Here is a 27,884-nt window from a genome sequence, read left to right on the forward strand (position 1 = left end):
ATTTTAAAAACACTTTATTTGGAAGTTTTGTACAAATTTAGTATTTATTATCTTTCACTTGGTAGTTTTATTATAATTATATAATATAAAGAAAATAATAATGACTACTTTCACAAAGGCCCACATAAAATGACCCCCAAATACCTCAGATTTACCCAGCATGCTATATCATTATGTTCATTTTCTATGTGAGACACTGACACAGAGTCTGAAAGCCTAGTGTATAGCTTGACAGTGTCTAATGTGGAATTATCCAATTTGCAAGAATACATGAATAAATACCTTCACCCAAAAATGGTGGAAAACTTCAAAAGAACCAGAAAAACACAACGACTTACATGAAGTCTACTTTTGCAGAACTTTTTACTTTTTTTAAGGTTTATTTATTTATTTTTGAGAGGGAGACAGACAGCACAAGCCGGGGAGGGGCAGAGAGAGAGGGAGATACAGAATCTGAAGCAGGCTCCAGGCTCTGAGCTGTCAGCACAGAGCCCAATGAAGGGCTTGAACTCACTGTGTGACCATGACCTGAGCCAAAGTCAATGCTTAACCAACTGAACCACCAAGATGTCCTACAAAACTTTTGAAAATTTATAAAGAGTTCCACCCTACTGACAACAAAAAACAAAAACACAAATCTGAAGACATGAAATAAACAGAGTGATCAAAAATGACAGTGAAACTTCAATCCAATGCCATCATTCCAATCACAGGATTAACTGGAGTAAATATTAGATATTAAAAGCCCAATAATTCCTTGGTATACTAATCTGAGTTATTTCTTTTTAGTAACGGCTCTATTGAGGAATTGGTGACGTTTTTCTTTTGTTCTTGTGGTCTGTCTTATTTTTCCCTAAATATATATGGCAAGATGAATCAGAGAGGACATTTTCCCTTCATTTTCTCTAAAGGTCCACCACAGAGGATCTTCTAGAGAAAGAATACAACAGCAACCACACTCCTCTCTTAAGAAAAGCATGTGGGTCCCTAACCACTCCAACAGGAATGATCCCAGACCTCAAAATGAACATTGAAATACACAAGTAGGATGTCAAAGATGGGACATCAAGATAGAGTATTAAGAGCCAGTTCCCTATTATGCCTGATCACATTTACTACCTGGTTATAGACAACTTCCATTCCAGCAAGTCAGGAACGCAACATACTCAGGATAATAGTGATCAGCAGCAAATATTTAATTTGGGGCATGAGGAAATAAAAAAGAAGGAAGGGCATCTACTATATGGGCTCTAATAATTTTCAGTTCTCTAAGTAAGTCTAATAAACAATCAGTCTCAAATATACCTGATATACATTAAAAAACATATTTGAAGCAAAATCTCTCAAGCAACTAAGTGCTTGGAACCTTAAAACTTATTAAAATAGTAGTAGTAATAATAATTACTGCTTTTGTTATTAATCTTTATTATACTATTTTTATAATAAGGGAAGTCATAGACACCGTTATCTCCCGAAGTCTCAGATCCTTAATAAATATAGAGAATTTATAGGAAAACACAACATTATGGAATGCCCTTTATATTCAATTAAATGGTAAAATTAAAACCTTGACTAGATAGCAGCTTCCATGATATCAAAACTACTTAAGTCCCTGACTATCTTTGGTTATTTTCCTTAATTCCAACCCTGAACAAATAAATCAATGCAGGACATTAAAATCAGATACGTTGTATCTGGATTGAAATTTATATTTTACTAAATGTATCAAAAATATCTAGCGCAATGTATGAACTCTGGGCTATGAATATAATTTTGAACTATCATACAATTTTAAAAGCTAAACATTTAGAAAAGAATTATTCATACAGCATATATTTTACAATCAAAATGCTGGGTTGTTTATTCAGCTGTTAGTAGAGGATGGAATGCAACGAAACACATATTGCAACACCGTTATTTAAATTAGCTTAAAAATATCACATGGAGTTAGAGCACTGCAGACAGATATCCAGTCTACATCCAGAGCTACAATAAGTAGTTATGTACAGCATAATACAGATATGTAATAATGATAAATACGTTATGTGAAACAACTTAATGCTAGTTAACAAAGGATCCCTTTTAGGTTATTTTTGGCATGATGCCAAAGGCTCGGTCGAAGAACTGGATGGCAGGCACTGCTAATTTACGGGCTCATGGTGTGGAGCACTTGGGAGTCTTCAAGTAGAGAGAGGCACAGTTAAAATGTAGGCTTGTTCATATATTCTTCCATCGTCTGAAAGAGAACAATAAATGAGAACCATGTCCCCTTCAGCCATAGCCTTTAGCAGAAGGTGAAACCTTTTTCATCCTTTTCCTTCCTTACTCATTTTTTGCTGTTATTGAACAGAAGTTATCTAAACTTCTAGTTATCTAGAAGTACGTGGGCACAAATCTTTGCATTCTGATCAAGAACAGTGGTTCAAGGTTTGGGGATAATTTGCATACACATCCATGTGGCTGGAACTTAAGAACTTTCAACAGAAAAAGCTCAGCTTGGTCATAAAAGGAATGTCTGATAAGAAAAATTCTAAAACAGCAGCTGCCAATATACCACTGTTCACTTCAGATAAATGTGCCTTCAAAAATGATCATGAGCCCCACCTCCAGGCACATGTATTAGAGAAATCTCAACTGTATTTGTGTAACATAAGAATTGCTACAGATACTGTGCAAAACATCTTTTTACACTTCCTGGCAAGATATAAAGCATGAACAGACTAGGATTCTTAAGAATTTCTTCCATGTATTTTGAAAAAGCTTTCCTCCAAAGTACACAACCTTTCTTCATTCTCCTTATTAGCTAGCAAGTTTGTTAACATGCCAGAAGGCTGTAATTTTTTTCCAGTACCCTTAAAAAAAACAGTTGGGCAGATTTACAATTATAGGTAGAGTTGAAATCTACGGTGACGTGCAAGCCCTTTACCATGCAAGATAAATGGGTTTTCTGTTGCATTCTCTTCTATTGGAAACATATATTTGTGTAACACAGTGGCTCCTGTGTTGAGTCGATACAAAAGTTCAAGGGGAGCAGCCTTGGGTAACGCCCCTGCCTCTTCTGTGTAAACTGAAGTCCGCTCAATCAGCAATGCTCAAACTGTCCTTAAGCTTGAACTTCAGGGTATATAATTCACTCGCACCTGCCAGGGAAGACGGGTGATGAGCATGGGGCAAACAGAGCCCGGCCATGCCTAAGCAACATCACTCAGAGGGACTAAAGTTAGAAATCAGGTGTTCTAACTGGTTTTCACCAGCTCTGTTTAGAATTCCAGGGCTCCTATGCTGAAATGCTTGTGCTGTCATCCACACTTTCTTATAAAGCTCTTACGCCTCCTAGATGAGCACACTGGCCAAGAGAAGCCCACACCATAAGCCATCTGCCCTGTACCTCCTACTGCAGATGCTGATGGGGTCTTTAAACTTAGCAGGGGTATCACATTGGCTAAGGGCCCAGGCCTGTTTTCTAGCACCTAGAGTTTATACCATTTGAAAAGGAATCCAAAGTTACAAATATAAACTTGGAATATGAAGGTTATTTAGAATGAGGAAAGAAAAAAACAGATTATGTTTTTAAAAGATGACAAGTATCACAAAATCCAGAACAACAGTATATGGTTTTCATTCATTAAGTACCTGACACACTTCTATAGTATATTCATTGTATGGCTACATACGCTTTTCAGTTCAGATATCTTGCCTTTGTAAATTTCACCACAGGAGCCCGCACCCTTGGAAAGGGCGTGGGCCAGCAAACGGCTCTGGAATTGTCACTTTATTGGCTTCATGGCTCATAGGCTCCTAGTTATTGGCACTGCTTTACACCACTGGCTAATTCAGTCTGCTAAACACTACACTGGCTGCTCTTCCTGGGCTGTGCTGTTACTCAAATTACACGAACCAATAGCATACGAGCTTGGCATTTTTTTGAGCTTACCACTTTAAAGGTTGGAATCGATTTTCAAGGCTGGCACAACCTTAAAGAGCTCTGCCCTGGCCTTTCACAAGAGGCTCAGGATCTGTACCTCAGGACCCCCTCTGTTATGCATCTTGCACTTCTGGGTTTCTTGTGGATTCAGCACCGTATATGCTATAACTTTTTACTGATTTGTGGCTTTACTTAGTTGTTAACATGGGTGTACTTTTTTTTTTTTTTAAGAAAGAGAGTGAGCAGGGGAGGGCAGAGAGGGTGGGAAAGAATCCCAAGCAAGCTTCATGCTCAGTGTGGAGTCCAAGGATCCTGGGATCATGACCTGAGTCAAAATCAAAAGTAGGACACTTAACCGACTGAGCCACCAAGGTACCCCAACATGGGTTGTGCTTTTCAGGGTGACAATGTTGGGATGCACCCAGCCATTTCTCACGCATCCACACATACACATACACAGGCAAGGTATTCTATTGCTTGAGCCGATGGGATACCATTTTGGCCCTGGCTTCTCTTCTGTCCGTCGCCCCCACTGGCGATGCCAGGAACTGCAGCCCTGCAGGTAATAAGTTAACCATCTTCCTCTTTGAGTTTCTTTCCCTTTCTTATCACTGTCCATAGGTTGTCACCCGCAAAATAAGATACCTCCTAAAGTCACCCCCAACCAATTAAACTGTTCTTTTCTTAATCCACATTACTAACACCAAGCCCCAGTATGCTCAGAATAATCTTTGAGCATTTGGAAATTTAAGACTCTGTATCTTCTTACTAAATACGCAAGGATAGCCTTTTTATTCTGAGAAACCTTTATTAGTTAGGGGTCAGGGAAAGTTCCAGGGGCTAAAAGCAAAAGCAATGTTACAAAGGCTTCCCTTAACCTTTAATAGCTAAAATACGAGCTTAGGTCCAAGGAAAAAAAGGAAGCAGTGGTTGTTGTTTTTTTTTTTCTTTATGTAATTGTATTGCTTGAGCCTAGTCATTCTAAACTTTTTTGACCAGATACACAAAGTCAGTTTTTCAAACAGCTCTCAAAATGTTCATTGCCTTAGCTGAAGTAGACAGAGCCCAAGAGAACACTGATAACGTTGTCTCTATTTGGCAGGTACTGTTATTTCACCCAGAGAGATTTAGAGGGCAGTCGTGACATTGCCTATTCACTACAGGGACACAGAGGCTAAATGGAGGGGCCCCTGAGGCCTGCCCATCAAGACCTTCCGCTCCATCAGCAGAGACGTGAACTACCAGTTAGTGGTAAATTCTTAAAGGGCTTTTTCTCGAAATACCTGCTTCCCAGATTTCTGTGGAACTAGCAGCACCAGATGTACTCCCAGCTCTTTAAAACTCGATATTTCTTACAGAGAAGAATTCAAAATAACCCAGATTGTGTCTTGGCCCCAGCTCAAAAAGCTTTAATTACTGTAAGTGCCAAAGACCTCGCTACAAAGTCTCTTTCTCCCGTAAGTAGACTCCACAGTGAGGGCCCTGAGGATAGGGTTATAAATAACCATTGGCATATTTTAAGAAAGGTTGTTCTGTGGAATTTCCAAACCACTGATTTCTCAAGTACCTTGTAAAATTCCCTTCCTGTGGCATTTGGAGAGAGCCAGGCAAACGTCAAAAACTTTAAATGCATTTCTTGCGGTGAGAACACCTCTGGGGAGAAATGCACCAGTCTCCTAAAAGGGACACGCGGACACTCAATGGGCACTTACTCCAACAGACGTCTTCCTCAGTCTGTTCAGCTGAGCCCCGGTCCCCTGGATGGGCAGGAGCAAGTCACCAGCTCAGCAATGTGCCAAAAAAGTTGCTGGGAAACCAGGCCTGATGCTGTTTAATTAACTCAGCCTCTTCTTAACCAGCAGGAAGAATGGCTTTAATGCCAATTTTTATGAGAGTTTATAATCCTCTGGAATCTCATGACCTGCTGTTATAAGACGGGCAGGTGGGACAGCCCAGTGATGCTATAGGATGAAGTACCTAGAAGTGGCCTGTGCTGGGGTTGGTGCGATCACCTCATGAGGGAGTCCAAAGGCCAATCGGGTGACTTGTCCTTGGGAGCAGTGAAGGGCTGATGTAAGTTCCCTTATTAGGTATGATGCAAATCTGCATCTATAGGCTCCATGGGGGGGTGCCCGAGTGGCTCATTCAGTTAAGCATCTGACTCTTGGTCTTGGCTCAGGTCACAATCCCAGAGTCCGTGGGATCGGGCCCTGCTTCGGGCTCTGTGCTGAAGATTCTTTCTCTCTCCCTGTGCCCCTCTCCTCCACTCTCTCTCTCTGTTACCCCCCTGCCCCTCTCCTCCACTCATGCCCACTCATGTGTGCACGCTCTCTTGCTCTCTCAAATAAAAAATAAATAAAATAAAAGACCCACTGTATTTTATATAAATATCACAGAGCCAGGAGCACGACCATGTGGATGCTTCAGGGCCCATTTGCACCTTGGCAAGCAAGCCACAGGATTCCCAATTTATTTATGCAAATAGGAGCACACACGCAGCCTCGCCAGGAGGTATAAGAAATTTTAATTAAAATGATAAATGCCACCTTCAGTAATAAAGTTCTAATAACCCTGGCAAATGGAATGATGAGGCACTCAATTCTCGTTTCCCAGGGTAGCACAGATATTCTAATTAAAGTCTTTTTATATCTCTCATAAAATGCTTGAAAACAAATAGCACCCAGTATTTGATTCTGAGGTGCCCTCACTAAGGAGCTTGGCCAAACATGCAGAGGCAAGACTCTGGAGCCCAAGTCCCTGGGTACAAATCTCTATTCCACACTTTCCGGCTATGTGACATCGAGCAGGTTGTTTAACCTCTCTGTATCTCTGTTTACTCACCTTCAAAACGGGGGTAAAAAGGCTACCCGCCTCTTAGAGTTACCGTGATAGTGAAATGAGGGAATACAGGTCAGTTGCTTAGAAACTGCACCCGGCACAGCGTAAAGCACTCGAGAAGCGTCGGCCAAGATACAATCATCGCCATCACCTTCATTGTCTTTCCCCATGTACTGACCTCTTGTAACATATCAGAATCTTCAATGGCTTTGACAGCAGATTTTTTGGACGTTTCCTGAATTTCGCCGCCCATTATAAACTCGTCGAGGATAAAATAAGCCTTTTCGAAATTAAAGATAATATCCAGCTCACAGACCTGGTGGGACAAAAACGGATGTGTTGATGAACTTGCAGGAGCAGCAGGGGAAACGTGAGTCAGCCCCAAGTTTTTTCAACAGTCACACCCAGGAGGCGTACCGAAGGTAAAAGGATCAGATGATATTACAAGGATAGAAAAATAGAAGTAGGGTGGGGGGGGGAGGGGAAGGGGAGTGATGGGCATGGAGGAGGGCACTTGTGGGGATGAGCACTGGATGTTATATGGAAACCAACTTGACAATAAACTATTAAAAAAAAAAACAAAAAAAAAACAAAAAAAATGGATGCGAACATTTGAAAAGATGGCCAACTTCACTTATGACTAATGAAACTCAAAGAAAGAATGCGAGCTAGTAAATACACATAAAAAGGCAAAAGTAGAAAATCTTTTTACAGCCTCTGATAACTGAGTCAGCCAAGGACCATCAATGGATGAGAAACCGGAAACCCATAAGGTCCTGGTGGGAAGAGGGAAAATGGGCATTTAACATGGAGAGGGGTGGTCAGCACCTCAAATCCAACTTGGCTTCATTAATAGCAGGACAGCAAGACATTGTGGAGCTCCTGACACAAGGCAAAATGAAGCACATGGCACCACCCATGAAGGATTGATTAAATGTTTGCCCCCAATCTAGTCTACCCTTTAGACCTAAGTACTAGTTTATAGGAAATATAAGGGAGAGTATGACAAGTCAAAGGGCAGCACAGTGACCCCAAGGGGAACATTCTATAGGAAAACTGGCCCAGTCTCTCTGTGAGTTAATACCATTGGGAAAAAAATAAAAAGGAATGAGGACCATTCTCCAAAAAAAGAGAGCTGAAAGGTAACAACAGAATTCATGGCATGGTCCTTGATTGGATCCTGGTTCAAACAAACTATGAAGACATTTCTGCTACAACTGAAGAAATATGAACATGAACTAGATATCAGGGCCTTATTGTTAATTTTAATTTTTTAAATTGTTGTTTATGTGAGAAAATGACCTATGCTAGACATAATGTATCTATTACTGAAGTATTTCATGAATGAAATATCATGAAGCCTATAATTTATTCCAAAATGCTTCAAACCCCCTCTCCGAATTAAACAAACATGGCAAGCTTTAACCAATGATTGTATTCAGGTGATGGATATATGGGTGTTCACTGAGCCATTTTGTTTGCTACGTCATATGTTAGAAAATTTTTTGTAATAACTTAAAAGAGAAAAATAAAAAAAAAAGAAAGAAAAATAGAAGTAGGGAATCCCAGGGCCTTTAGCAAAAGTAAAACCACATTCTATTAGGCAGACCATGTCCTTAAATAATATTCTTTGACGTCACAAGACATTTGAGACTTGGGAGAGGAATCGGGCAGCACAGCTCCTATTTCTACCTGCACTAATGGAAGCCAAGTCCCCAGTGACATCAGGCATGAAGGCCGTGCCTCCTTCCTCCTGCCCTCTGGTCTGTAAGTCTTGGCTCCTAGCTCTAGGACTGTCAGAAGCTCACTCTTCAGAGGCAAAGTAGCTAACCTGTGCTAATTTTTCTCAAAATTGTGCCACAAGCCAGTGGCTCTCAAACTTCAGAGCGCATCTGAATCACTCAAAAGGAAGGTGTCTGAAGGGACACACTGCTGGGTGTGCCCTTGCCCTTGACTTTCGGATTCGGTGGGTCTAGGTAAGGCCTGAGAGTCTGCACTTCTAAAGGGTTCCCAGGCAATGCTGATGATGAGGGTCTAGGGACTGCAGTGGGAGAAACACTGTCACAGACCAAAGCAGAGCCTGATTGATTTTCTGGTTCAAGTGAAGCTAGAGGTAAGAGCAGCCGCCCCTCATATCTGAACGGGGCTGGTTTCCAATTCCCTGACCAGATGGTCATGCAGCCACTCTTCTGGGGTTTTCCTTCTCGCCTTTTCCTCACCTTCCCAATACTTCCTGTTCCTGGTTCCCACCTTCTGGAAGGTTTCTGCTAACTGTAAGTTTCTCGCCCTCCGTCTCCTTTACCTCGCACCAGCACTGGACACACTCCACCATCTCTCTCTTGAAACATCTTCTCTCCCTCGCTCCCTGACTTTGGCTGTACCATTCAATGCCTGTTCTTGTCCAACACCTCTGGTGGTTCCTTTTCAGGCTCGCTGGATGATTTATCTCCCCCTACTTTGCATTCAGTTACGAAGTATTTCCGGGGGCCTTAGGACATCCACTGGCAAAACCAACCCCACTGCTGCGTGCCGCTTACATTCTAGCGATCCACCTTCTTCTTCAGCATTGGTGTTTCTTGTGAGCACCTCTTCTCTTTGCAGCACAAACATTCTAGACCGTCCAACGGACTCTCTACGGCTGTGTCTAGCATGCAGGTGTCTTAACCAACCTGGATGTGTAGCCCCAATCTCCTTCTGGAGTGAGTCCGATATCCTCACCTGCTCAGGAGACATGTCTGTCTGGATATTCCTCAGTCCGAGCCCCCATATGCCACACTGGGGCTAAGCATAGTCTTTCCCCCGCAGACCATTTTCTTAGTAGCTAAAACTTCGATCTGTGGCTCAATTGAATTCATGCTGCCGAATTCCACTGATTTCTCCCTCCCCGTCATTCTCTCCCCCTGCCTCCAGTCTCATTCCGCTCAGTTTGGTCACTAGTTCCTACTGATTCCTTCATATACATGAACGACAATCCTTCCCATCTTCGGTCTGCTACCCTTTCACCGCTGTCGCTCAGGCCTGCAACCTCTCTCGCCGAGGCCACTGCAATGACCTTCTAGGTGGCGTCTGTCCCCACTCATGGCCAACAATGACTAACACTCTGCTAAAGTGCTGAGCTCATTCCTCTCCTGTGTAAGGTCTTGTGTTCAGAACAACGTTTTAATTCCTCTACATGGCATACCAGACTCTTCGCCACCCAGCCTGGGCCCCTCTCTCCAGCTTTCTGGGTCAGCATCACCCTCATGTGACGACCACACTCCACTAGTGTGTTCTTTTATGCCTTTACCCTTTGCACATCCCAGCAATTCCAGGGATGTCCCCCAAATGTCCTTTTCTTTATTCTGCTGGCAAAATGAAGCTCGTTTTCCAAGGCCAAATTCAACAGTCAGCAGTACAGTGATTCCACCAAAGCCTCTCTTCCCTCGTTCAGATTTCACACCACTTGCTCTGTGTTCTCTCTTCCATCTTGCGGGCACTACTATATGCTGGCTTATCGATCTCTCCCCCAGCACTGTGAGCTCAGGCACAGACCTTAGTCATCTTTAACCTCCCTGGTATCCAGGACCTCATAGGATGCAGTGCATGTCCATAGGACAAATCCATCACTATTTAGGCCTTGTTTCTATGAGGTTGAGAATTAATGGATTTCCAGATCAACGGTTCTCTGATCCACTGAGGGCTGTTACATGAAATGGATGTCAGCATCTTAGCAAAGTGCTCCATATGTTTAGGAATTTAGGTCAGTGAACTTGCAGACTTCACGAGGTAAAGGGTTAGGTAAACATCCCGGCCATAAATGGCCAGCTCAGAAACACTCCTCTAACTATCTGCAAAGGTCATGGTCTCCCCATTCACTAGAAAACAACAGTAAGTGGGTAACAACACGACATATGGGTGTATATACCTACAGCTGCCTCCTCCTTCCCTCAACAGTCTGTCTGTCTCCCTGTCTGTTGTGATGATGTGGAAATTCCATGTGGAAGTTGGAAAGAATGAGAGAGATTTCCATGGACAGATGGGGAAAGAGCTCCAAGGTACATTTGGAGGGGGAAAAGGAAAGAAAGCAAGTTGCAGAATTAACATGCATCATGCAATCCCATTTAAAAATAAACCTGTATATGTCTAGAAGGAGACGTAAAAACAATGCATTCTTTTGCAATTTTAAACAATATAGATAAACAAAAAGAAAGCACAGTAGATCAGACATCCATGCACATTAAAGAAGGTCCAAGGAGCAAGCAGTTACCAGAGGTCAGTAGAGGCAGGAAGTCAGGAGTAATAGTAGCAAGAGCTGAGGAACCTCAGAGCTCAAGGCTGGCGTAGACAGGAATCTGAGACAGACAGCAGCCTCGTTAGGAGAAACCAGCAATTGGGATCCTGCAAGGTGAACCTGACAGATACTAATGCAAGTTCTCTAGGAACATCTCAAACCCCACTCTCAGATAGCCATGGGGCAATTAATTTACCACATCTAGTTTCAAGGGATGGGAATAAAGTAACACAGCACACGAAGTCCAATACAAAACACACACATGCGTGCACACGCGTGCACACGCGTGCACACACACACACACACACACAGAGGCAACTTGAATGTACAGTGACTATCTCTAGACTATAAGGAAACAGACGCACAAGTTCTGTTGGAATTATAGAGAATGTCATGTATGAGCAACTATTTCATATAGAGCAGCTCCAAAAGGCTGCTTCTAGAGTTATGCTTTGGGCCTAACCCCCAGGGGTAACTGTATCCTAGAGAAGGAACAGGAAACATCTCCCAGAGCATCCTAGGCCAAATGCAGGTTTCTTCAGCTAACTGCCCAGTTACCCAAATCCTGGTGATGCCACCTTATGGGTACTGTCCCATTATATCAGGAATGTGCCTGTGGTGCTTAAATTACCACATTTCATCTAATAATGCAAAAACAGATGGTTTCCATGTTTATAAACACGTGTGCATCTTAACTTTTTTTCTCATTTTCTTGTGTATCTATATTCTGGAAGAAAGCTTCTAAAAGGCAGAACCATTGATAATTTAATTTTACCCTTGATCTCTTAGCCTGTGCTTTAATTTGGCTTGAGGGTCTTCTCTTAGAGCAGAATACATGCCTTAGTAAGATTATTTCTGACATTCCATTAACTAAGTACTTTTTTTTTTTTTTTTTAAATGTTTACTTATTTCTAGGAGACAGAGAGAGAGACAGCGTGAGTAGGGGAGAGTCAGAGAAAGAGGGAGTCACAGACTGAAACAGGCTCCAGGCTCTGAGCTGGCAGTCAGCACAGAGCCCGACGTGGGGCTCGAACCCACGAACCGTGAGATCATGACCTAAGTGAAAGTCGGACACTTAACCAACTAAGCCACCCAGGCGCCCCTCAGCATTAACTAAGTACTTTTGGATAGAGTCTAGGAAGAGCCTTCTGTTACTGAATTCTGTTCTAAAGTAAATACAAAAAGTTCAAATTATACACAGTAAACGTATAAAACCATACTAAAATAATAATCACAGTTTAAGGTACAATGACATAGCAATTGACAGTTCATAAAGTATTGCTGATTATACTGTCTCTTTGATCTTCACAACTGCCCCATGAGATTAGCAAAGCAAATATTTCTATTAACCTTTTGGGGTGTTATTTTTCTTATCTGTAAGATTAGAGATCTATCACGAGCCAAATCACAGGTCTGGTTAGTGAACGACTAGACACCACTCACTCAGGACCTAGCAGAACTCAGAGCCTTCCTCCTCCTACCAGAAAACTTCCTAAACCAAGACCAAGCCTCTTTGGGATGGCAACCCCCATACCCTCTGAGCACATCAGCAAAAACTCACTCCGTAGTCTGTAATGGGAAAATGGCTAAATCCTCAAATAGACTCAGGGGCACCTCCTCTTAGCCTCTGTAAGTTGGCGTTAATGCTGTTTACTGAAGATTGAAAGATTAACTCGCTAATCCATGTAAATCTCCCTGGAGTTGAAAAATGCTCAAAAAAATACATAAATTAGTAGCCAGAGATTTTGATTTATCTGCCACAGGAAGGTAATATTTTCCAATGATATAAGAGAAGCTCGGTACAAAGTTTCTCTTGGATAATATTAAGCGCAGAATTCAAGGAAACTTTCAGAATGAACGCAAGAAAGAAAGCCAGAGAGAAATGTTATTCTTTAGACGATGTCAATGAGAATCAGTACTGGTAGCCTTTGCTCATCGCAGTTAATTAATAAGAACTGAATGCCTACCGGGCACATAGCCTTGAATTGCTCTTAGCTGTTCTTAGCTTAATAAAAGATTCATTGAATTTTTTAGCGAATTAAATTTTGGTCCATGGCAAAGACAGAGCTTCTAAAGGTAAGCCAAAATAGGATGAAAAATTAATGTCAAAGAAATAGGAATTCGTTCTGATTCTCCTTATATCTCAACTGAGCTTAGCATTGGCGAAGGTAATTTAGATTCTCTTAAGAAAGCAGTGTGTCCTGAAATATCTGAAATTGGGTCAGATAAGATTGAGATGGAAATTCAACCCCAATTCACGTTATCACAGTTGGGTAAATCTAGGAAAACATAATAGTTCAAACCAGAGTGCAGAAATTAGGGGCAGAAGGTCCTAGGGAAGCCTGGGCCTCCGAAAAACTCCTGCAGGCCTTTACAAAAGGCCAGGTCTGCAGTGGATTTCAAAATGTCAGGCTTCATTTGAATAATGGAAAGCATAAAATTAAACGATCTCAAGTTCGAAGACATGCTAATATATATCTGCAAATCTCTCTTTAAAAAAAAAAAAAAGAAAACAAACCTAGAGAAAACCTAAGAGAAAGAGAAAGAAAAATGGTCTGTCTTATTCTGTATACTGACCAACAACCTGTATCTCTGAAGCAACACTGAAGGTCATCTTTTAACATCATTTATGAAGGGAAATAAAGGGGAATAAAAAGGATAAAGGGAGGGAGGGAGAGAAAATTCTTTCAAAAACCTTTCAAGTACTCACTCTTGTGAAAATCGTTGCAAGAAATCTGATACAACCCCAACCAATACTGCAAATGCTACTCTTTCCATTGAACAGAGCACAGAATGTCTTATGGAAGCGAACTCTCCGAACAACACTTAATAGAAACCGGTGAGAGCAGGGGAACGGGAAGAGAGCATTATTGGGAAAAAACATGCTCCAAATCCAATGACTTATTTCCTGAGACTGTGGACTGCATGACATGTTTCTGGAACATTTGCTAACATCTGGCCCAGAAATGCTTTACAGGTGTTGAAAAATCAAACGATTCAAGCCCTAGGTCATGATCTCTCAAGAGACGTGCTATTTGGGGGTCATATCAACCCTGCACAAGTTACGGATAATACCAGGCTGTTCCATGTTGCTGCAGCACTGAGCACCTCAGGGCTAAAAAGAGAGAAAAGCGAGGAGGTCGGAGAAGCGGCCTGGGACAGATGTTGAGCAAGCTCACGTGCCATGCCAGGCAACGATGTTTGGCTTTTATTTGTTATAGATGACGGAAAGTGACTGAGGACATCTGTCACCCTGGGTTTGTGCATTGCAAGGAAAATGGTGACTAACAAGCCAAGAAAGGAAGGCAGAGATGAGCCCAGAGGCAAAAAGGGCCAGGGACAGGGTCCCAAAGAAAAGTAAAACTGCAGTCCCAAGGAAACCGATACTAGGTGGGAGTGCAAGGAAAGAGATGGACTCTAGTCCAATTTGAACAGAAAAAGGCAGCCTTTAGCAAAGGGTGGAGAAAGAATAAAGAAACATTGGAGGATCCCGGGACATAACAGACTCAATCACAGGACAGAACGGGTTTGCAGAAGGTGATTAGAGTTCTCGCCATGTTAAGACTGAGATGGTTGTAAGACAAAAACAGAACACGGAGACGGCTGTGAGAAGCGCAGTGAAGACTGTCCTTGGCAGAGCGCAAGAGTCATGTGGTCATGGATTCTGGAAGGGACAGCCGGGCAGACACGCAAGTAGAGTAGAAAGGGCAGGGCGTGGAAAGGAGCTTGGGGCAGAAACCAAGGAGGGGCCTTCAGAAACAGGATGAGAATCAGAACTCGGGTTTGTGGCAGAATAAAGAGGTGCGGTGACGAGCCAGGATCCAGCACCACATGGAGGTGAGCAGGTGAAGGTTTAAGAAGCATCACTGGCGTTGACCATTAGGAAGGGGTTGTTGGTACCTCTGTGATCTCCTTAGAGCAGGAGAGGTGGGCTTCCAGCTCTGAGCCACCCCAGGGAGCACGGGTTCTGAGGATGCCGCCCCCCTCGTATGGAATACTACCTGGCAATAAATGAATGGAGATTAAGTAGCAATTGGAAGGAAAAGGATTTTGGTTTTCTTGTTGTTTTTTTTGGCATTTTTTCAACGTATAAATAATATAAAAGAACACTTGGAACTTCATAAAAGAAGTTAGAGAGGGGATGAAAAAGTCAAAATAGAAGAGAGATGACCATCAACGAGGAATGAAGAGGAAGAGATCAAGGAATCCTTCACAATAAAATTCCAGCTCATTGAACAAGGTGTCCAGTGCAGTTGGGGTCTGAAGACAGAGACGCGGCCTGCCTCTTGGAAGCTTTGGGTCTTTTGTTTACAAAGATCACGGGAAGTGGGGGAACACCTCACATTCTGATCCCTGTCCCAGTGCAGTTCATCCTTTAGACTTGAGAAGAAACGCAAGGAAAGACAGCGCTGACAGAAAAACTGAAATACGGACTGATTTTAAATGGACCAGAACAACACTTACATTTCCGAAGTATTTGTCCAGCAACTCCACATAACGATGCACGATCTCTAGGGTCAGGAGCTCATTGTCTTGATTTTCGACTGCACAGCAAAAATATAAACTAGCATACCTTGGAAATAAAAAAAGAAAGAAGGAAAAGTAAAATATGACGACACATCAAATAACCTGAAGTCGCTGTTTTCTGCAGTGAACACGCGAAGTGACCTCTTCTCTAGGGACTCTCTCCCAACCATCCAAAGCAAAGAAGGCTACCATCATTCATCACATCCAACATGCTCCCAAAATGGGAAATAGCATATGTAAAAAGATGGTGGCCATTGGGTTATTTCTGTTAATTATATGAAAGACTCTCAATGCCAGTTTACCCTGAGGAGCTATTATCAGGGAGACAGAGTCCTTGGCCCACTGAAATGGGGGTGTCATTCTGTATGTGTCCCACCTTTAGTCTGTCCAGTCTCCCCTCTGCATGTCTTTCTTCTGCTGAAGATACTCTTCCCCATCCCATTTGTGTGGGTAACCGCCTACTTCTCCCTTCGCTCTCAGCTTGGATGTCATTTCGAAACTCTGGGAAATCTCCACCGCTCCGACTGGACCGGATGCCCTGCTGTGCGCTCCTGTGCCTTCCTCATCAGAGCACTGCCCATTTCAGGGCCCATCTCTGCCCCACTAGACCATTGACTTCGCAAAGACAGTCTTCCATCTGCCTTGCTCGCTATCATAAACCCAGGAGCTGCAAATATCTGTTGAGAAAACTGCTACAGCCTTTTCTTTATATGATGGTTTAAATTACAAATGAACTTAAAGTTTTAAAAACCCAGCAGGCAGAGAGTCAGGACAAGCTTCTTGTTGGCAAGTGCTTCCAGGGACTTCGCCTTACTGCCCCTGGGATGTCGACTACAAGGGGCCTTCACTGACATCCCTCTGGATGCTAGTACTAAAAGCTTTAATCCTGGGACCGAGCAGAAGCAGCTTGGCCCAGGCACGTCCTGGTAATTTACTCCATTAAATATAGTCCACAAGGTTGCCTCTGTTGTTTCCTTTCAGGTTTTATAAACACCCCTTGCAAGAGGCTTCCTAATGTGCATCTTCCTTCTAAGAGTGGCAGTAGGATGTTGGGTGCAGAGTCAGGTCAGCTGGGTTCTGGTCCTGGCTTAGGCATCAGCTATTTGGGCCTTTATGGGCAAAACTGCTTTGCGTCCTAAGGCTTTAGTTTCCTCATCTGTAAACTAAGGTCCCTTTCTAGTATGGTCTCACTAGAGCAAGCACGTGCCAGCACGAGAGAACATAAATGCTTTAAAGCCAAAGGATATGCGGACACCTGGGTGGCTCAATTGGTTAAGCATCCCACTTCGGTTCACCACATGATCTCACGATTCATGAGTTTGAGCCCTACGTGGGGCTCTAAGCTGACAGTGCAGAGCCTGCTTGGGATTCTCTCTCTCCCTCTCTCTCTGGCCCTCCTCCACTTGCATGTGCTCCCTCTCTTCCTCCCTCTCTCAATAATAAATAAATAAACTTAGAAAAAAATAAGCCAGAAGAATATGGCTTTGAACCCAGCCTCTACCAACCAGTTACAGTGACTGAAGACGAAATCCTTACATTCTCTGTGGCTTCAGTTTCCTCATCTGTAAATATGAGTAATAATAACAGGAATAAGAGCTGCCCATCTCTCTATCACATTAACCTACATTTTTTTCTGCAGCATCAGTTACTAACTGATAAGGCTTTGTTTACCTAACCAATGAGGACGCTCCGAGAGAGCAGCCTGGTACCCTGTCTCATTGTTACCACACTCACAGCTGGTACAAGCGCTGGAAATACAATGGGTGCCCGTAAGCTCTTCATTGAATGCACTTATACATTATCCACATGTAGATGAAGTACCTAGAATCCATCCTGGCATAGGGGAAGCCTTTCAATAAACAAGAGTCCTTTCTTGTGAGTCTTTTGGTATAAATATTTGGGCTCCAGACTCCAAACATTTCAGCAAGTGAGGGAATCGGTGTTGTAATCAAAAATGTTCAGGATTAAACAATCCAGCGCCATAATGAGAAAGACAATTCTCATAAAGGTACTCACACCTTTTATAAACAAGTTTTAGTTCCTTCCAGTCAACAAAACTGCTTGTCCTCTGACTGCGAGAGAGAATAATCTGTACAATTTCCCGGGTGATCTTTTTCCTCTCTTTGTCAGGGAGAGTCGTGTACCATTTCTGCAGCCGTAATTTCCCCTGTCGACTGAAAAGCAATATGAAATGTATCTAGAACAAATAAAGGACAGAGAAAAACAACTTTATCAGCTATATCATTCTACGTAGACACTGGAAATTAAATGGCAGGGTTTACAAAGGATACTAGTTACGAACAAATGAAAAAATTCTTCCCAGGATGAAAATGTCTCATCTACAAATTACATTTTAACCCATCAGCGAACAAAGAAATGTGGACATTACAAACATGGCTTATATTAGAGGGGAAAGATATGATTTGTAAACAGCAGTCCTTTTAGGAGTCACAAATTTATTACAGGGAGAGAAAGATACGGAGGAAGCGTGTAACTCTTTTGAGAAAACAACAAGATCTTCCTTCCCAAGCCAAAAATAAAGTGTTAAAACTTTGCTCTAAAAATTACATGCCACTTGCCTGTCATAACTACAGCAACGTAGGGATAATAGAGAAAAAATGGGAGAGAAGGGAAGGATCAAGCATGAAGAAAGAGTAAGAAAGAGAGAAAGGAACCACATTCTCTTCTCTTTCTCTTTTTTGTAATAAAAATTGTATATATTTAAGGTGTACAACAGGATTTTATATCCCGATCTATAGTGAAGTGATTACTATAGTCCAGCTAATCAACATTTCACCTCCTCCCACGGTTACCATTTTGTGTGTGTGATGACAGCCCTGAATTCTACTCCCTTCGCAAACCTCCAATATTCAGTCCAGCATTACTAACTACAGTCGTCATCAAGAACAGCAGATCTCCAGACTTACTCATCTTACAACGCAACTCTGTAGGTTTCAACCCACCTCTTCTCATTTCCCCCATTTCCGTACTCCTGGTGATCACTGTTCTACTCTATATGCCTCTATGGGTTTAACTTTTTAGATTCCACATGTAAATGAGATCAGGCAGTATTTGTGTTTCTGTGCCCGGCTTATTTCATGGAGCACGATGTCTTCCAGCGTCATCCATGATGTCACAAATGACAGGATTTCTTTTTTATAACTGAAAATATCCTATTATTACCCACCCCCCACAAACACATACACACATAAACACACACATAGTACCACATTTTCTTTATCCATTCATCTATCAATGGACACTTTGGTTGCTTCCATATCTCGGCTCTTGTGAATAATGTTGCAATGAACTTGGAGTGTAGGTATCCCTTCAAGATACTGACTTCATTTTCTTTGGAAATACACCCAAGTGAGATTGCTGGATCATAAAGTAGTTTTATTTTTAGTTCTTTGAGGAACCTCCATACTCTTGCATAATGGCTACACTAGTTTGTATTCTCACCAACAGTGTACTTGGGCTCCCTTTTCTCCACATCTTCACCAACACTGTTATCTTTTGTTTTCTTGATGACAGTCATTCCAATCAGTGTGAGGCGATCTCCTACTGTCATTCCCCAATGATTGATGATGTTGAGCATCTTTTCTTATACCTGTTGGCCATCTGTGTATCTTCTATGAAGAAATATCTGTTCAAGCCCTTGGCGCATTTGTAAATCAGGTTATTTATTTTCTTGCTATTGACCTGTTTGAGTTTCTTATATTTTTTGGATATTAACCTCTTAACAGATATATGGTTTACAAAGATGTTCTTCCAGTCCTCGGCTGTCTCTTCACTCTGTTGATTGTTTGCTTTGCGGTGAAGAAGCAATTTAGTTTAATATAACCTCATTTGTCTAATTTTCCTTTTGGGGTAATATCGAAAATATCATTGCTCAGACCAATGTCAGGAAGCTTTCTCTATGCATTCTTCTAGTAGTTTTACAGTTTCAGATCTTACATTTAAGTCTTAATCCATTTTGAGTTGATTTTTTTAAATGGAGTTAAGATAAGGTCCCATTTCATTCTTTTACATGTGGATAAACAGTTTTCCCGACACCACTTATTGAGAGAGTGTCCTTTTCCCACTGTGTGTTCTTGAACCTTTGGTGAAGATCAAACTTTTTTTAAGTTTATTTATTTATATTAAGAGAGAAAGAGAGCGTGAGTGGCGGAGGGGCAGAGAGAGAGAAAGAGAGAATCCCAAGCAGGCTCTACATTGTCAGCACAGAACCCAACACGGGGCTCAATTCCATGAACCAAGAGATCATGACCTAAGCCAAAATCAAGAGTCAGACGCTCAACTAACTGAGCCACCCAGGTGTCCCTCAAACTAAGTCTTAAATATAAGCTCTTTACTCCACTTTGTGGGTAACCTGGCTGAGAGCTTTAGAATCAACCATCTCATGTCACAATTGTCTTTGTCACCACAATAGGTTGTTAACAAATTAGATTGTGTGTTGGCTATGTTAGGAAGCAACCCAATCTTGTTTTCAGTGAAGTTTCAAAATGTGCATTTTAAATAAACGTCCATATTTCAATGGATTTTAAAAGTTTTAAATGAGTGGAAGACATCATAACATGTAGAAATTTACTTAGGTCCTTGGAGGTATGGTCAGTATGCTTCTTGTAAACTGTCACATGGCACACTCTTTATTTGATGGGAGATTAAGTTTTCTCAACGCACTGTATGAGAAAAAGTTCAGAATCATGATTTATCAGACTTTTTCCTTTGTTTCGTTTTAAATAAAATTCATTGTAGAGGTAAACTGTGTCATGGAGAGAAGAACAATATCTACTGGAAACCAAAATTCATACAATTTAAAAAATTTTTTTATAAATAAAATATTCACCCCCTTTTATGGAAGAGGTTTGGTTCTGAATGTCAGGGCATAAAAATGTACTAGGTGGTGATATCTGAGAACCAAGAGAAACCAGGCTCTTCCCTCAGAGCTCCTCCTACCCCCAACCTGTAGAATTTGAGGTCTTAGTAAGGTTATATTCTGTCTTAGAAAGAAAGCATCTCTTAAAACAAGGACTTGAGGACCAAGACATCACATGTGAGGGGAAACCAAGTATAAAAGCCCTCCTCATCTACCAACTTTAAGAAAAATCACACTCAGGATGTTGGGTGGGGGGATGGGCCAAATGGGCGATGGACATTATTAAGGAGGGCACTTGTTGGGATGAGCACTGGGTATTGCATATAAGTGATACATCACTAAAGTCTATTCCTGAAAACACTATTACACTATATGTTAACTAACCTGGATTTAATTTTTTTTTTAATCACCCTCAGTCTGGAGTTTTAAATATCTGTTGAGAACACAGCACTTTCTTAAATAGCCACTTCACTATCAACACAGGTATAAACTCCATAATGGAACATCATTACTGTTTTCTAAGAATTAACTGGAGAAAGGTGTTTTTACTTCCAAGAAGAGATCATCCTAAAAGTGACATTCTAAAAGGGCAAAGTTGAATGGTGGCAGAATCATAAAACATCAGGACCTTGAGAACCAGGCTGGGTGGGGGGATGGGCTGTGGATCACCACCAATGGAAAAGTCTATTCAGTCCGATGACTAGCAAATGGTCAGACCTTCACTAGAGAAATGAAATCCGCACATTTTGTTAGTGTTCACTTCCCATTTCCTGCCAGAAATTTTTCTTCCTCCCATCTAACCTAAATCTCTGCTGTTACCATTTAAACCAATTTCCCCCGATTTTTATTCAGAGAGTATATTAAAACACAGTATCTCACTATCCTGGGAGTAATAACTAACTCTTCACATATTTGAAGATGCCTTGAAAAATCTTTTTCCTTCCAGAACAAATAACTCTGGTTTCATGTGGTCTTTTTATTGGTACTATTTTCAGATCTCAAAATCACTCTTGTGATTCCTCCAAGATTACTCCACAGGCTAAATGTTACTTTTAATTGGGGCCACTCAGATCTATGTCCAAAGTTCCAGTGAAAGGCTGGAACTAGGTCTGAGTTTAATTGTGGATACTTTTCTAGTTCTTCCACGTTGCAACATTCTCTCAAGATTGCTTCCCTGTCTTTGTTTTTTCTTTGAGAGAGAGAGAGAGAGAGGGAGAGAGAGAGAGAGGGAGAGAGAATGAGCAGAGGAGGGGCAAAAAGGAGAGAGAAAGAAAGAATCTCAAACAGGCTTCATGCCCAGCACAGAGTCCAACTCAGGACTCGATCTTATGACTGGACTCAGGTCATGACCTGAGCTGAAGTCAAGAGTCAGATGCAGGGCACCTGGGTGGCTCAGTTGGCTAAGCATCGGACTTTGGCTCAGGTCATGATCTCACAGTTTGTGAGTTCAAGCCTCGCGTCGGGCTCTGTGCTGACAGCTAGCTCAGAGCCTGGAGGCTGCTTCCGATTCTGTGTCTCCCTCTCTCTCTGCACCTCCCCCACTCACACTCTGTCTCTCTCTGCTTCAAAAATAAATAAACATTGGGGCGCCTGGGTGGCTTAGTTGGTTGAGGTCCAACTTCGGCTCAGGCCATGATCTCACAGTGCATGAGTTGAGCCCTGCATCAGGCTCTGTACAGAGAGCTTGGAGCCTGGGGCCTGCTTCGGATTCTGTGTTTCCCTCTCTCTCTGCCCCTCCGCCAGTAGTGCTCTGTCTCCCTCTCAAAAATAAAATAAAAACATTAAAAAATTAAAATAAATAAACATTAAAAAGTTAAAAAATACAAAAGAGTCAGATGCCACCCAGGTGCCCCTGTCTCCTTCTTACACATGGATCACTGATGTTGGACAATGAACAAAGAGCGACTCCTTACTCTAACGATGAGTGCAAAGAGAAGGATGATCTGGAACATGATACACACATCTACAAAGCCCATATAAAATATAGAAACACATTCCAAATTCAAAAGAAGCAACGAATTGATTCGAGTTTATCCCATAATTGCACTGCGTAAGACAGTGTTGAGAGATGTAGCCCTCTCAGGTTCTGCTCTGAGAATCAGCTTGTGTTATGGTGTCTGGTGTCCGTCACGCCCCAGAGTTAATGGTGTAGCTTGAGAGAACCAGCAAAATGAGCTGTATGGACTGCTGTGACGCACAAGAGTTCATCACCTCCAGCAACTAATTTTATCCAATTTATCAGTTCAGTCATTCAAGGCATGTTTGAATAATATGTTTCAAGAGGTTAATCAAATGCGGTCATTGATTAGCATTAGTTTGAGAGAAGGGAAAAGAGCAGTTGCAAGGGTTTTTTCAATATTTACAAAGAGCTAGCTTACATTCAAGTTTAATGTCATATACAAACTTCATCTGACTTCAACTTCAGAAAACAATACGCAGACCATTCCCCTTCTGTAGGAATGCTGAGACAAGAAGAATAATGGAAAGGCAGACTGGTAATACTCTTTGGGAATACACCAACCACAGAAGTAACCATACAATCCAATGAAGTGTGTTGAGCAAGGTTGGCTTTCTATATTTGGCCCAAATACTTTGGCCTCAGGTGGGCATTTTGCTTCACCAAGATCTCCCATCCCTATCCCAGAAGCCCTCCTGAGGGGTCTGATTCTGTCCTAAATGATCCTTTGAATCCAATCCAAACATGTCAGGTTAACCCAAGAATTCCTGGTCCTCAGAGTGTCCACTAGTATAATCCTTGACCTAATGGAGGATAGCCGGAATCTCTCACTTTAACCCAGAATGCAAACTACTCTGGGCGCTTTCTTATTTTTATTTATGAAGTATGTCCATTTGACCTTTGAAGGATGTGCAAAGCAGGCCATTTCTGAACTATTTAGTCTGCTGTTTTGAACCAGTGTTAGCATCTTCCTTCTAGTTGAAGACAGAAGGTGAAAGCATCCAATGGCGGCTTTAGTTCTTAATGTTTGCAAATCTCCCTGGCTCCTGACCTGAACCCATGTAGTAGACCCAAAACTGGCTTCCAAGAAGACAGGTCTCCAGGAACCTTTTCCTACTTCCAACACTGTTACCCCAGGCTGTATTTCAGGATCTGAGCTGCCAATATAAACACACAGAATATGCTCCTTTCCTCCATTCCATCAACTTGACAGCCCTCTGGTGCCCTGTATCCCATGATGCCTCACTTAAACAACACTAATGCTAGAGTCCTTACCTACTTAGCCTCATTTCCAACTTCTGCAGCCTCTCTACAAATTCCTAGCCCAGATCAGCCCAGCCACTCTCATCTCTGCTTCTATAGTGAGACAGCAGGCACTTCCAATCACAGAAAAATCACAGAGGGCTTTGCGGATGGGTACTACTTTAGATGTATGATGGTCTGGCTCAGTGAAATCTCCTGTGTTACTTGGAAACTCCCCAACTACCTCTTCATGTAAAGGGTTGCTAAGCAACTCCCCCTTCCATTTCCCACCGGGGGTTATTGAAAGTCGCCATCATGCCCCTCCTATTCCCTATGTCCACCCTTACTCCCTGACCCTGGGAAGATACAAGTCAAGATGATAAAAATCATTCTGTAGGATTTCCTTAGCTCTCCATCCCCTGACCACACCTGTATACCCACACGCACAAACTCAGTCATTCCCACCCCTGCCAACTTATTTTCTCCCTGTGTCAGAAGACAAAATATCATCTTCTACCCTTTCTTTCAACCCTCACCGATTCATCATTCTGACATTGGCCTTCCATTCTGACACACCTTACATGTGGATACTGAGTAATTCCAAGTTCCCTCTCATGTTTAAAAAACAGTGGTCCTCAGGGCACCTGGGTAGCTCCGTGGGGTTTAAGTGTCCAACTTCAGCTCATGTCATGATCTCATAGTCCACGGGCTCAAGCCCCACATTGGGATCTGTGCTGACAGCTCAGAGCCTGGAGCCTGTTTTGGATTCTGTGTCTCCCTCTCTCTCTCTGCCCCTCCTCCCTTCTCTCTCTCAAAAATAAATAAACATTACCAAAAATTAAAAAACAGTGGTCCGATCTAGAATGCCAACCTGACTCAGCCGTCAGTGTCAAGAGTCCAGAAGACACCCATACCTTCTGATCCAATAAGCCTACTGTTTAAATCTATATTAAGGATGTGCCTTAAAGTGCAGATAAGTATTTAGGCACTAATGCTTACTGTAGGTCTCTATAGTAACACACACACACACAAAACAAATGAAACTATAAACTACCTAAATTATCAGTAATAGAGAAATTTTTAAATGGTATTTGTTAAATGATTTCAGTAAGCGAGAATGTCTATAGTATAATGTCAAGTTTAAACAAAGAATATAAAATAGTACATGGAGTCTTACAGCAACAATTTAAAACTATACTCACATAGAAATTATATAAAGACACTAAATTGTTCAGAGTGTTTATCTTAGAAGAGCTGACTTATACAAGCTATTTTCTACTTCGTGCTTACCCGGAATTTCCAAAATTCATATGCATGATTTTGTAATTAGAAAAAAAGTGTGTAATGAAAAGAGTGTTAGCAAGTTCGATAAACATCAGTCAGCATTCTATCTGGCGGCCAAACACTAGGTAAATGTCAAGGTGCTTGCAACAAACAGAACTATACCTCAAGGAGATTGTACTCTACTCAAGACACCTGGTAGGCACTATGTAAGCAGCAAGTGGGGCTCATAGCTGGTATCCCGGCTACACAACTACACAAGCATAAAGACAAGGTAGGGAAGGAATATGCACAAATGATCATTGTTGCCACACTCACATGGGCGCCCTGATAGTTATTTTTCTCTAATTTCAAAACAATGCTATTTAATTCTGACAGTGAAATGAAGAAAGGGAGAGGGCGCAAAAGCGTGAACCTATAGGTTATTCACATTAACGAGAGTATTGCTTTTACAACAGGCTGACAAACTCAGTGGACCAGAATCAGCATTTAATTAATTATTTTTAAATATAATTATCATCAAGTTAGCTAACATACAGTGTACACAGTGTGCTCTTGGCTTTGGGAGTAGATTCCCATGACTCCTCACTTCCATACGACACCCAGGGCTCATCCCAAGAAGTGCCCTCCTCAAAGCCCATCACCCACTTTCCCCTCTCCCTCACCCCCCATCAACCCACAATTTGTTCTCATTATTTGAGAGTCTCTTATGGTTTGCCTCCCTCCCTCTCTGTAACTTTTCCCCTTCCCCATGGCCTCCTATTCTGTTAAGTTTCTCAAATTTCACACATGAGTGAAAACATGTATCTTTCTCTGACTGACTTATTTCACTTAGCATAATACCCTCCAGTGCCATCCACATTGCAACAAGTGGCAAGATTTCATTCTTTCTCATTGCCCAGTAGTATTCCATTGTATATATAAACCACATCTTCTCTATCCATTCATCAGTTGATGGACATTTGGGCAATTGCCATCATTTGGCTATTGTTGAAAGTGTTGCTATAAACATTGGGGTACATGTGCCCCTATGAATCAGCACTCCTGTATCCTTTGGATAAATACCAAGTAGTGCTATTGCTGGGTCATACGGTAATTTTATTTTTAATTTTTTGAGGAAACTGCACCCTGTTTTCTAGTGGGGCTGTACCAGTTTACATTCCCATCAACAGTGCAAGAAGCTTCTCATTTCTCCACATCCTTGCCAACATCTGGTGTTTCCTGAGTTGTTAATTTTAGCCACTCTGACCAGTGTGAGGTGGTATCTCAACGTGGTTTTGATTTGCATTTCCCCTGATGATAAGTGATGTTGAGTATCTATTCATGTGTCTGTTGGCCATCTGGATGTCTTCTTTGGAAAAGTGTCTATTCATGTCTTCTCCACATTTCTTCACTGGGTCATTTGTTTTTTGGGTGTTGAATGTGGTAAGTTCTTTGTAGATTTTGGATACTAACCCTTTAAATGATATGTCATTTGCAAATATCTTCTTCCATTCTGTTGGTTGCCTTTTAGTTTTGTTGATTGTTTCCTTTGCTCTGCAAAAGCTTTTTATCTTGATGAGGCCCCAATAGTTCATTTTTGGTTTTATTTCCCTTGCCTTCAGAGACATGAAGCAGCCTCCAGGCTCTAAGCTAGCTGCCAGCACAGAGCCTGACATGGGGCTCAAACCCATGAACCATGAGATCATGACCTGAGCCAAAGCTGGATGCTTAACTCACTGAGCCACCCAGGCACCCCGAGACTGTCTTTATTCCACTGGATACTCTTTACTGCTTTGTCAAAGATTAGCTGGCCATCCATTTGCGTGTCAAGTTCTGGGTTCTCTATTCTATTCCATTGGTCTACATGTCTGTTTTTGTGCCAGTACCATACTGTCTTGGTGATTACAGCTTTGTAGTACTGGCTGAAGTCTAGGATTGTGATACCTCCAGCTTGGTTTTCTTTTTCAACGTTACTTTGGCTATTCAGGGTCTTTTGTGGCTCCATACAAATTTTATGATTGTTTGTTCCCAATCAGCATATTTTTAATGAAAAGGGACAGAACAGAACATAGCAGAGCAACCACATATATTAAGGGTATGTGTTTCAAGAAACTTGTTCCTATTGTGTGTACTTATACTGGGTAGTAATATAAAGTGCATTTCTTGCTACTGGTTGTAGCTAAAAGAAGGCCAGTAAGGGGAGGAGAAAATGGAGAAGGAGTTAAATACAAAGACACTGAGCCTAGTGAAGAGGTTGTTCACACAAGGTAAAAACAAGGAAAAATATTTTTATGCAAGGGTAGTCAGTAAGGAAATCTTAACATAAAAACAGCTCTTTATTCAGTATTAACATTTGAAGCTCTGAGAGAATGCTGGGTACCAGAAAGAATACTCACATACATATAATTCTTTTCCCAAATAGGAGAAGCAGCCATGTGGAGCGGATTCTGGGGCTAGCACCCAGGGCATCGTAAACAGTGAGAAAGCCGACTTTTGAAAAGAGCAGCAAAAGGCCAAATAACTAAGTCCGCTTGTGAAATATATAGAAAGATGCCCTCCTTGGAGAAGGAGTGAATCCAAACTCCTTTTTTCTTAATGTACACAAACTAAAACAGCAAGTAAAATGGAGGAAAATGCCTCACTCAGTGGGTATGACTGTGCCCTTAGAACAAATAGAAAAAAAAAAAAAAGTAAACCGCTGGACACAGTAAGAAAGCAAGGGAAAAAGATCAGTTTGCATGCTTCTTCCCGAATCATGTCCTGTTCCATTCTGTGCCCATAACAGGGACTCAATAAATATTGGTGGGGCTGTTGAATTTTGAGAAATGGAAAGTAGTCCTGGAAAAATATTCTGAGAACTGAGTTTTCTTAAGCCTTAGAGATTATGGTTTTCTTGAGATGACCTTTTAAACGCCTGGGGTTTTATGGGGTGTATTGTAAGTTTACAACTGGAATCACTTTTCTCCAGATGCAATAGATGCAT

At 41.8% G+C, this 27,884-nt stretch overlaps 1 protein-coding gene across 1 annotated transcript in view; it reads right to left on the minus strand.

Moving 5' to 3' along the window:
- Positions 1–1,767: 1,767 nt before the first annotated feature.
- AP1S3 (adaptor related protein complex 1 subunit sigma 3) overlaps positions 1,768–27,884 on the minus strand; it is a 57,665-nt gene continuing 31,548 nt past the window's right edge. Inside the window, exons 2-5 of the mRNA XM_039236836.1 lie at positions 17,579–17,757; positions 15,498–15,606; positions 6,942–7,079; positions 1,768–2,236 (exon numbers count right to left, since the gene is read on the minus strand). Coding sequence (XP_039092767.1) covers positions 2,201–2,236; positions 6,942–7,079; positions 15,498–15,606; positions 17,579–17,757 — 462 coding nt within the window. The 3' untranslated portion in view covers positions 1,768–2,200. The remainder of the gene's footprint in view (positions 2,237–6,941; positions 7,080–15,497; positions 15,607–17,578; positions 17,758–27,884) is intronic.

This window comes from Hyaena hyaena, unplaced genomic scaffold (genome assembly GCF_003009895.1).
Source record: "Hyaena hyaena isolate Hyena2069 unplaced genomic scaffold, ASM300989v1 scaffold_117, whole genome shotgun sequence".
Lineage (NCBI taxonomy): Eukaryota > Metazoa > Chordata > Mammalia > Carnivora > Hyaenidae > Hyaena > Hyaena hyaena.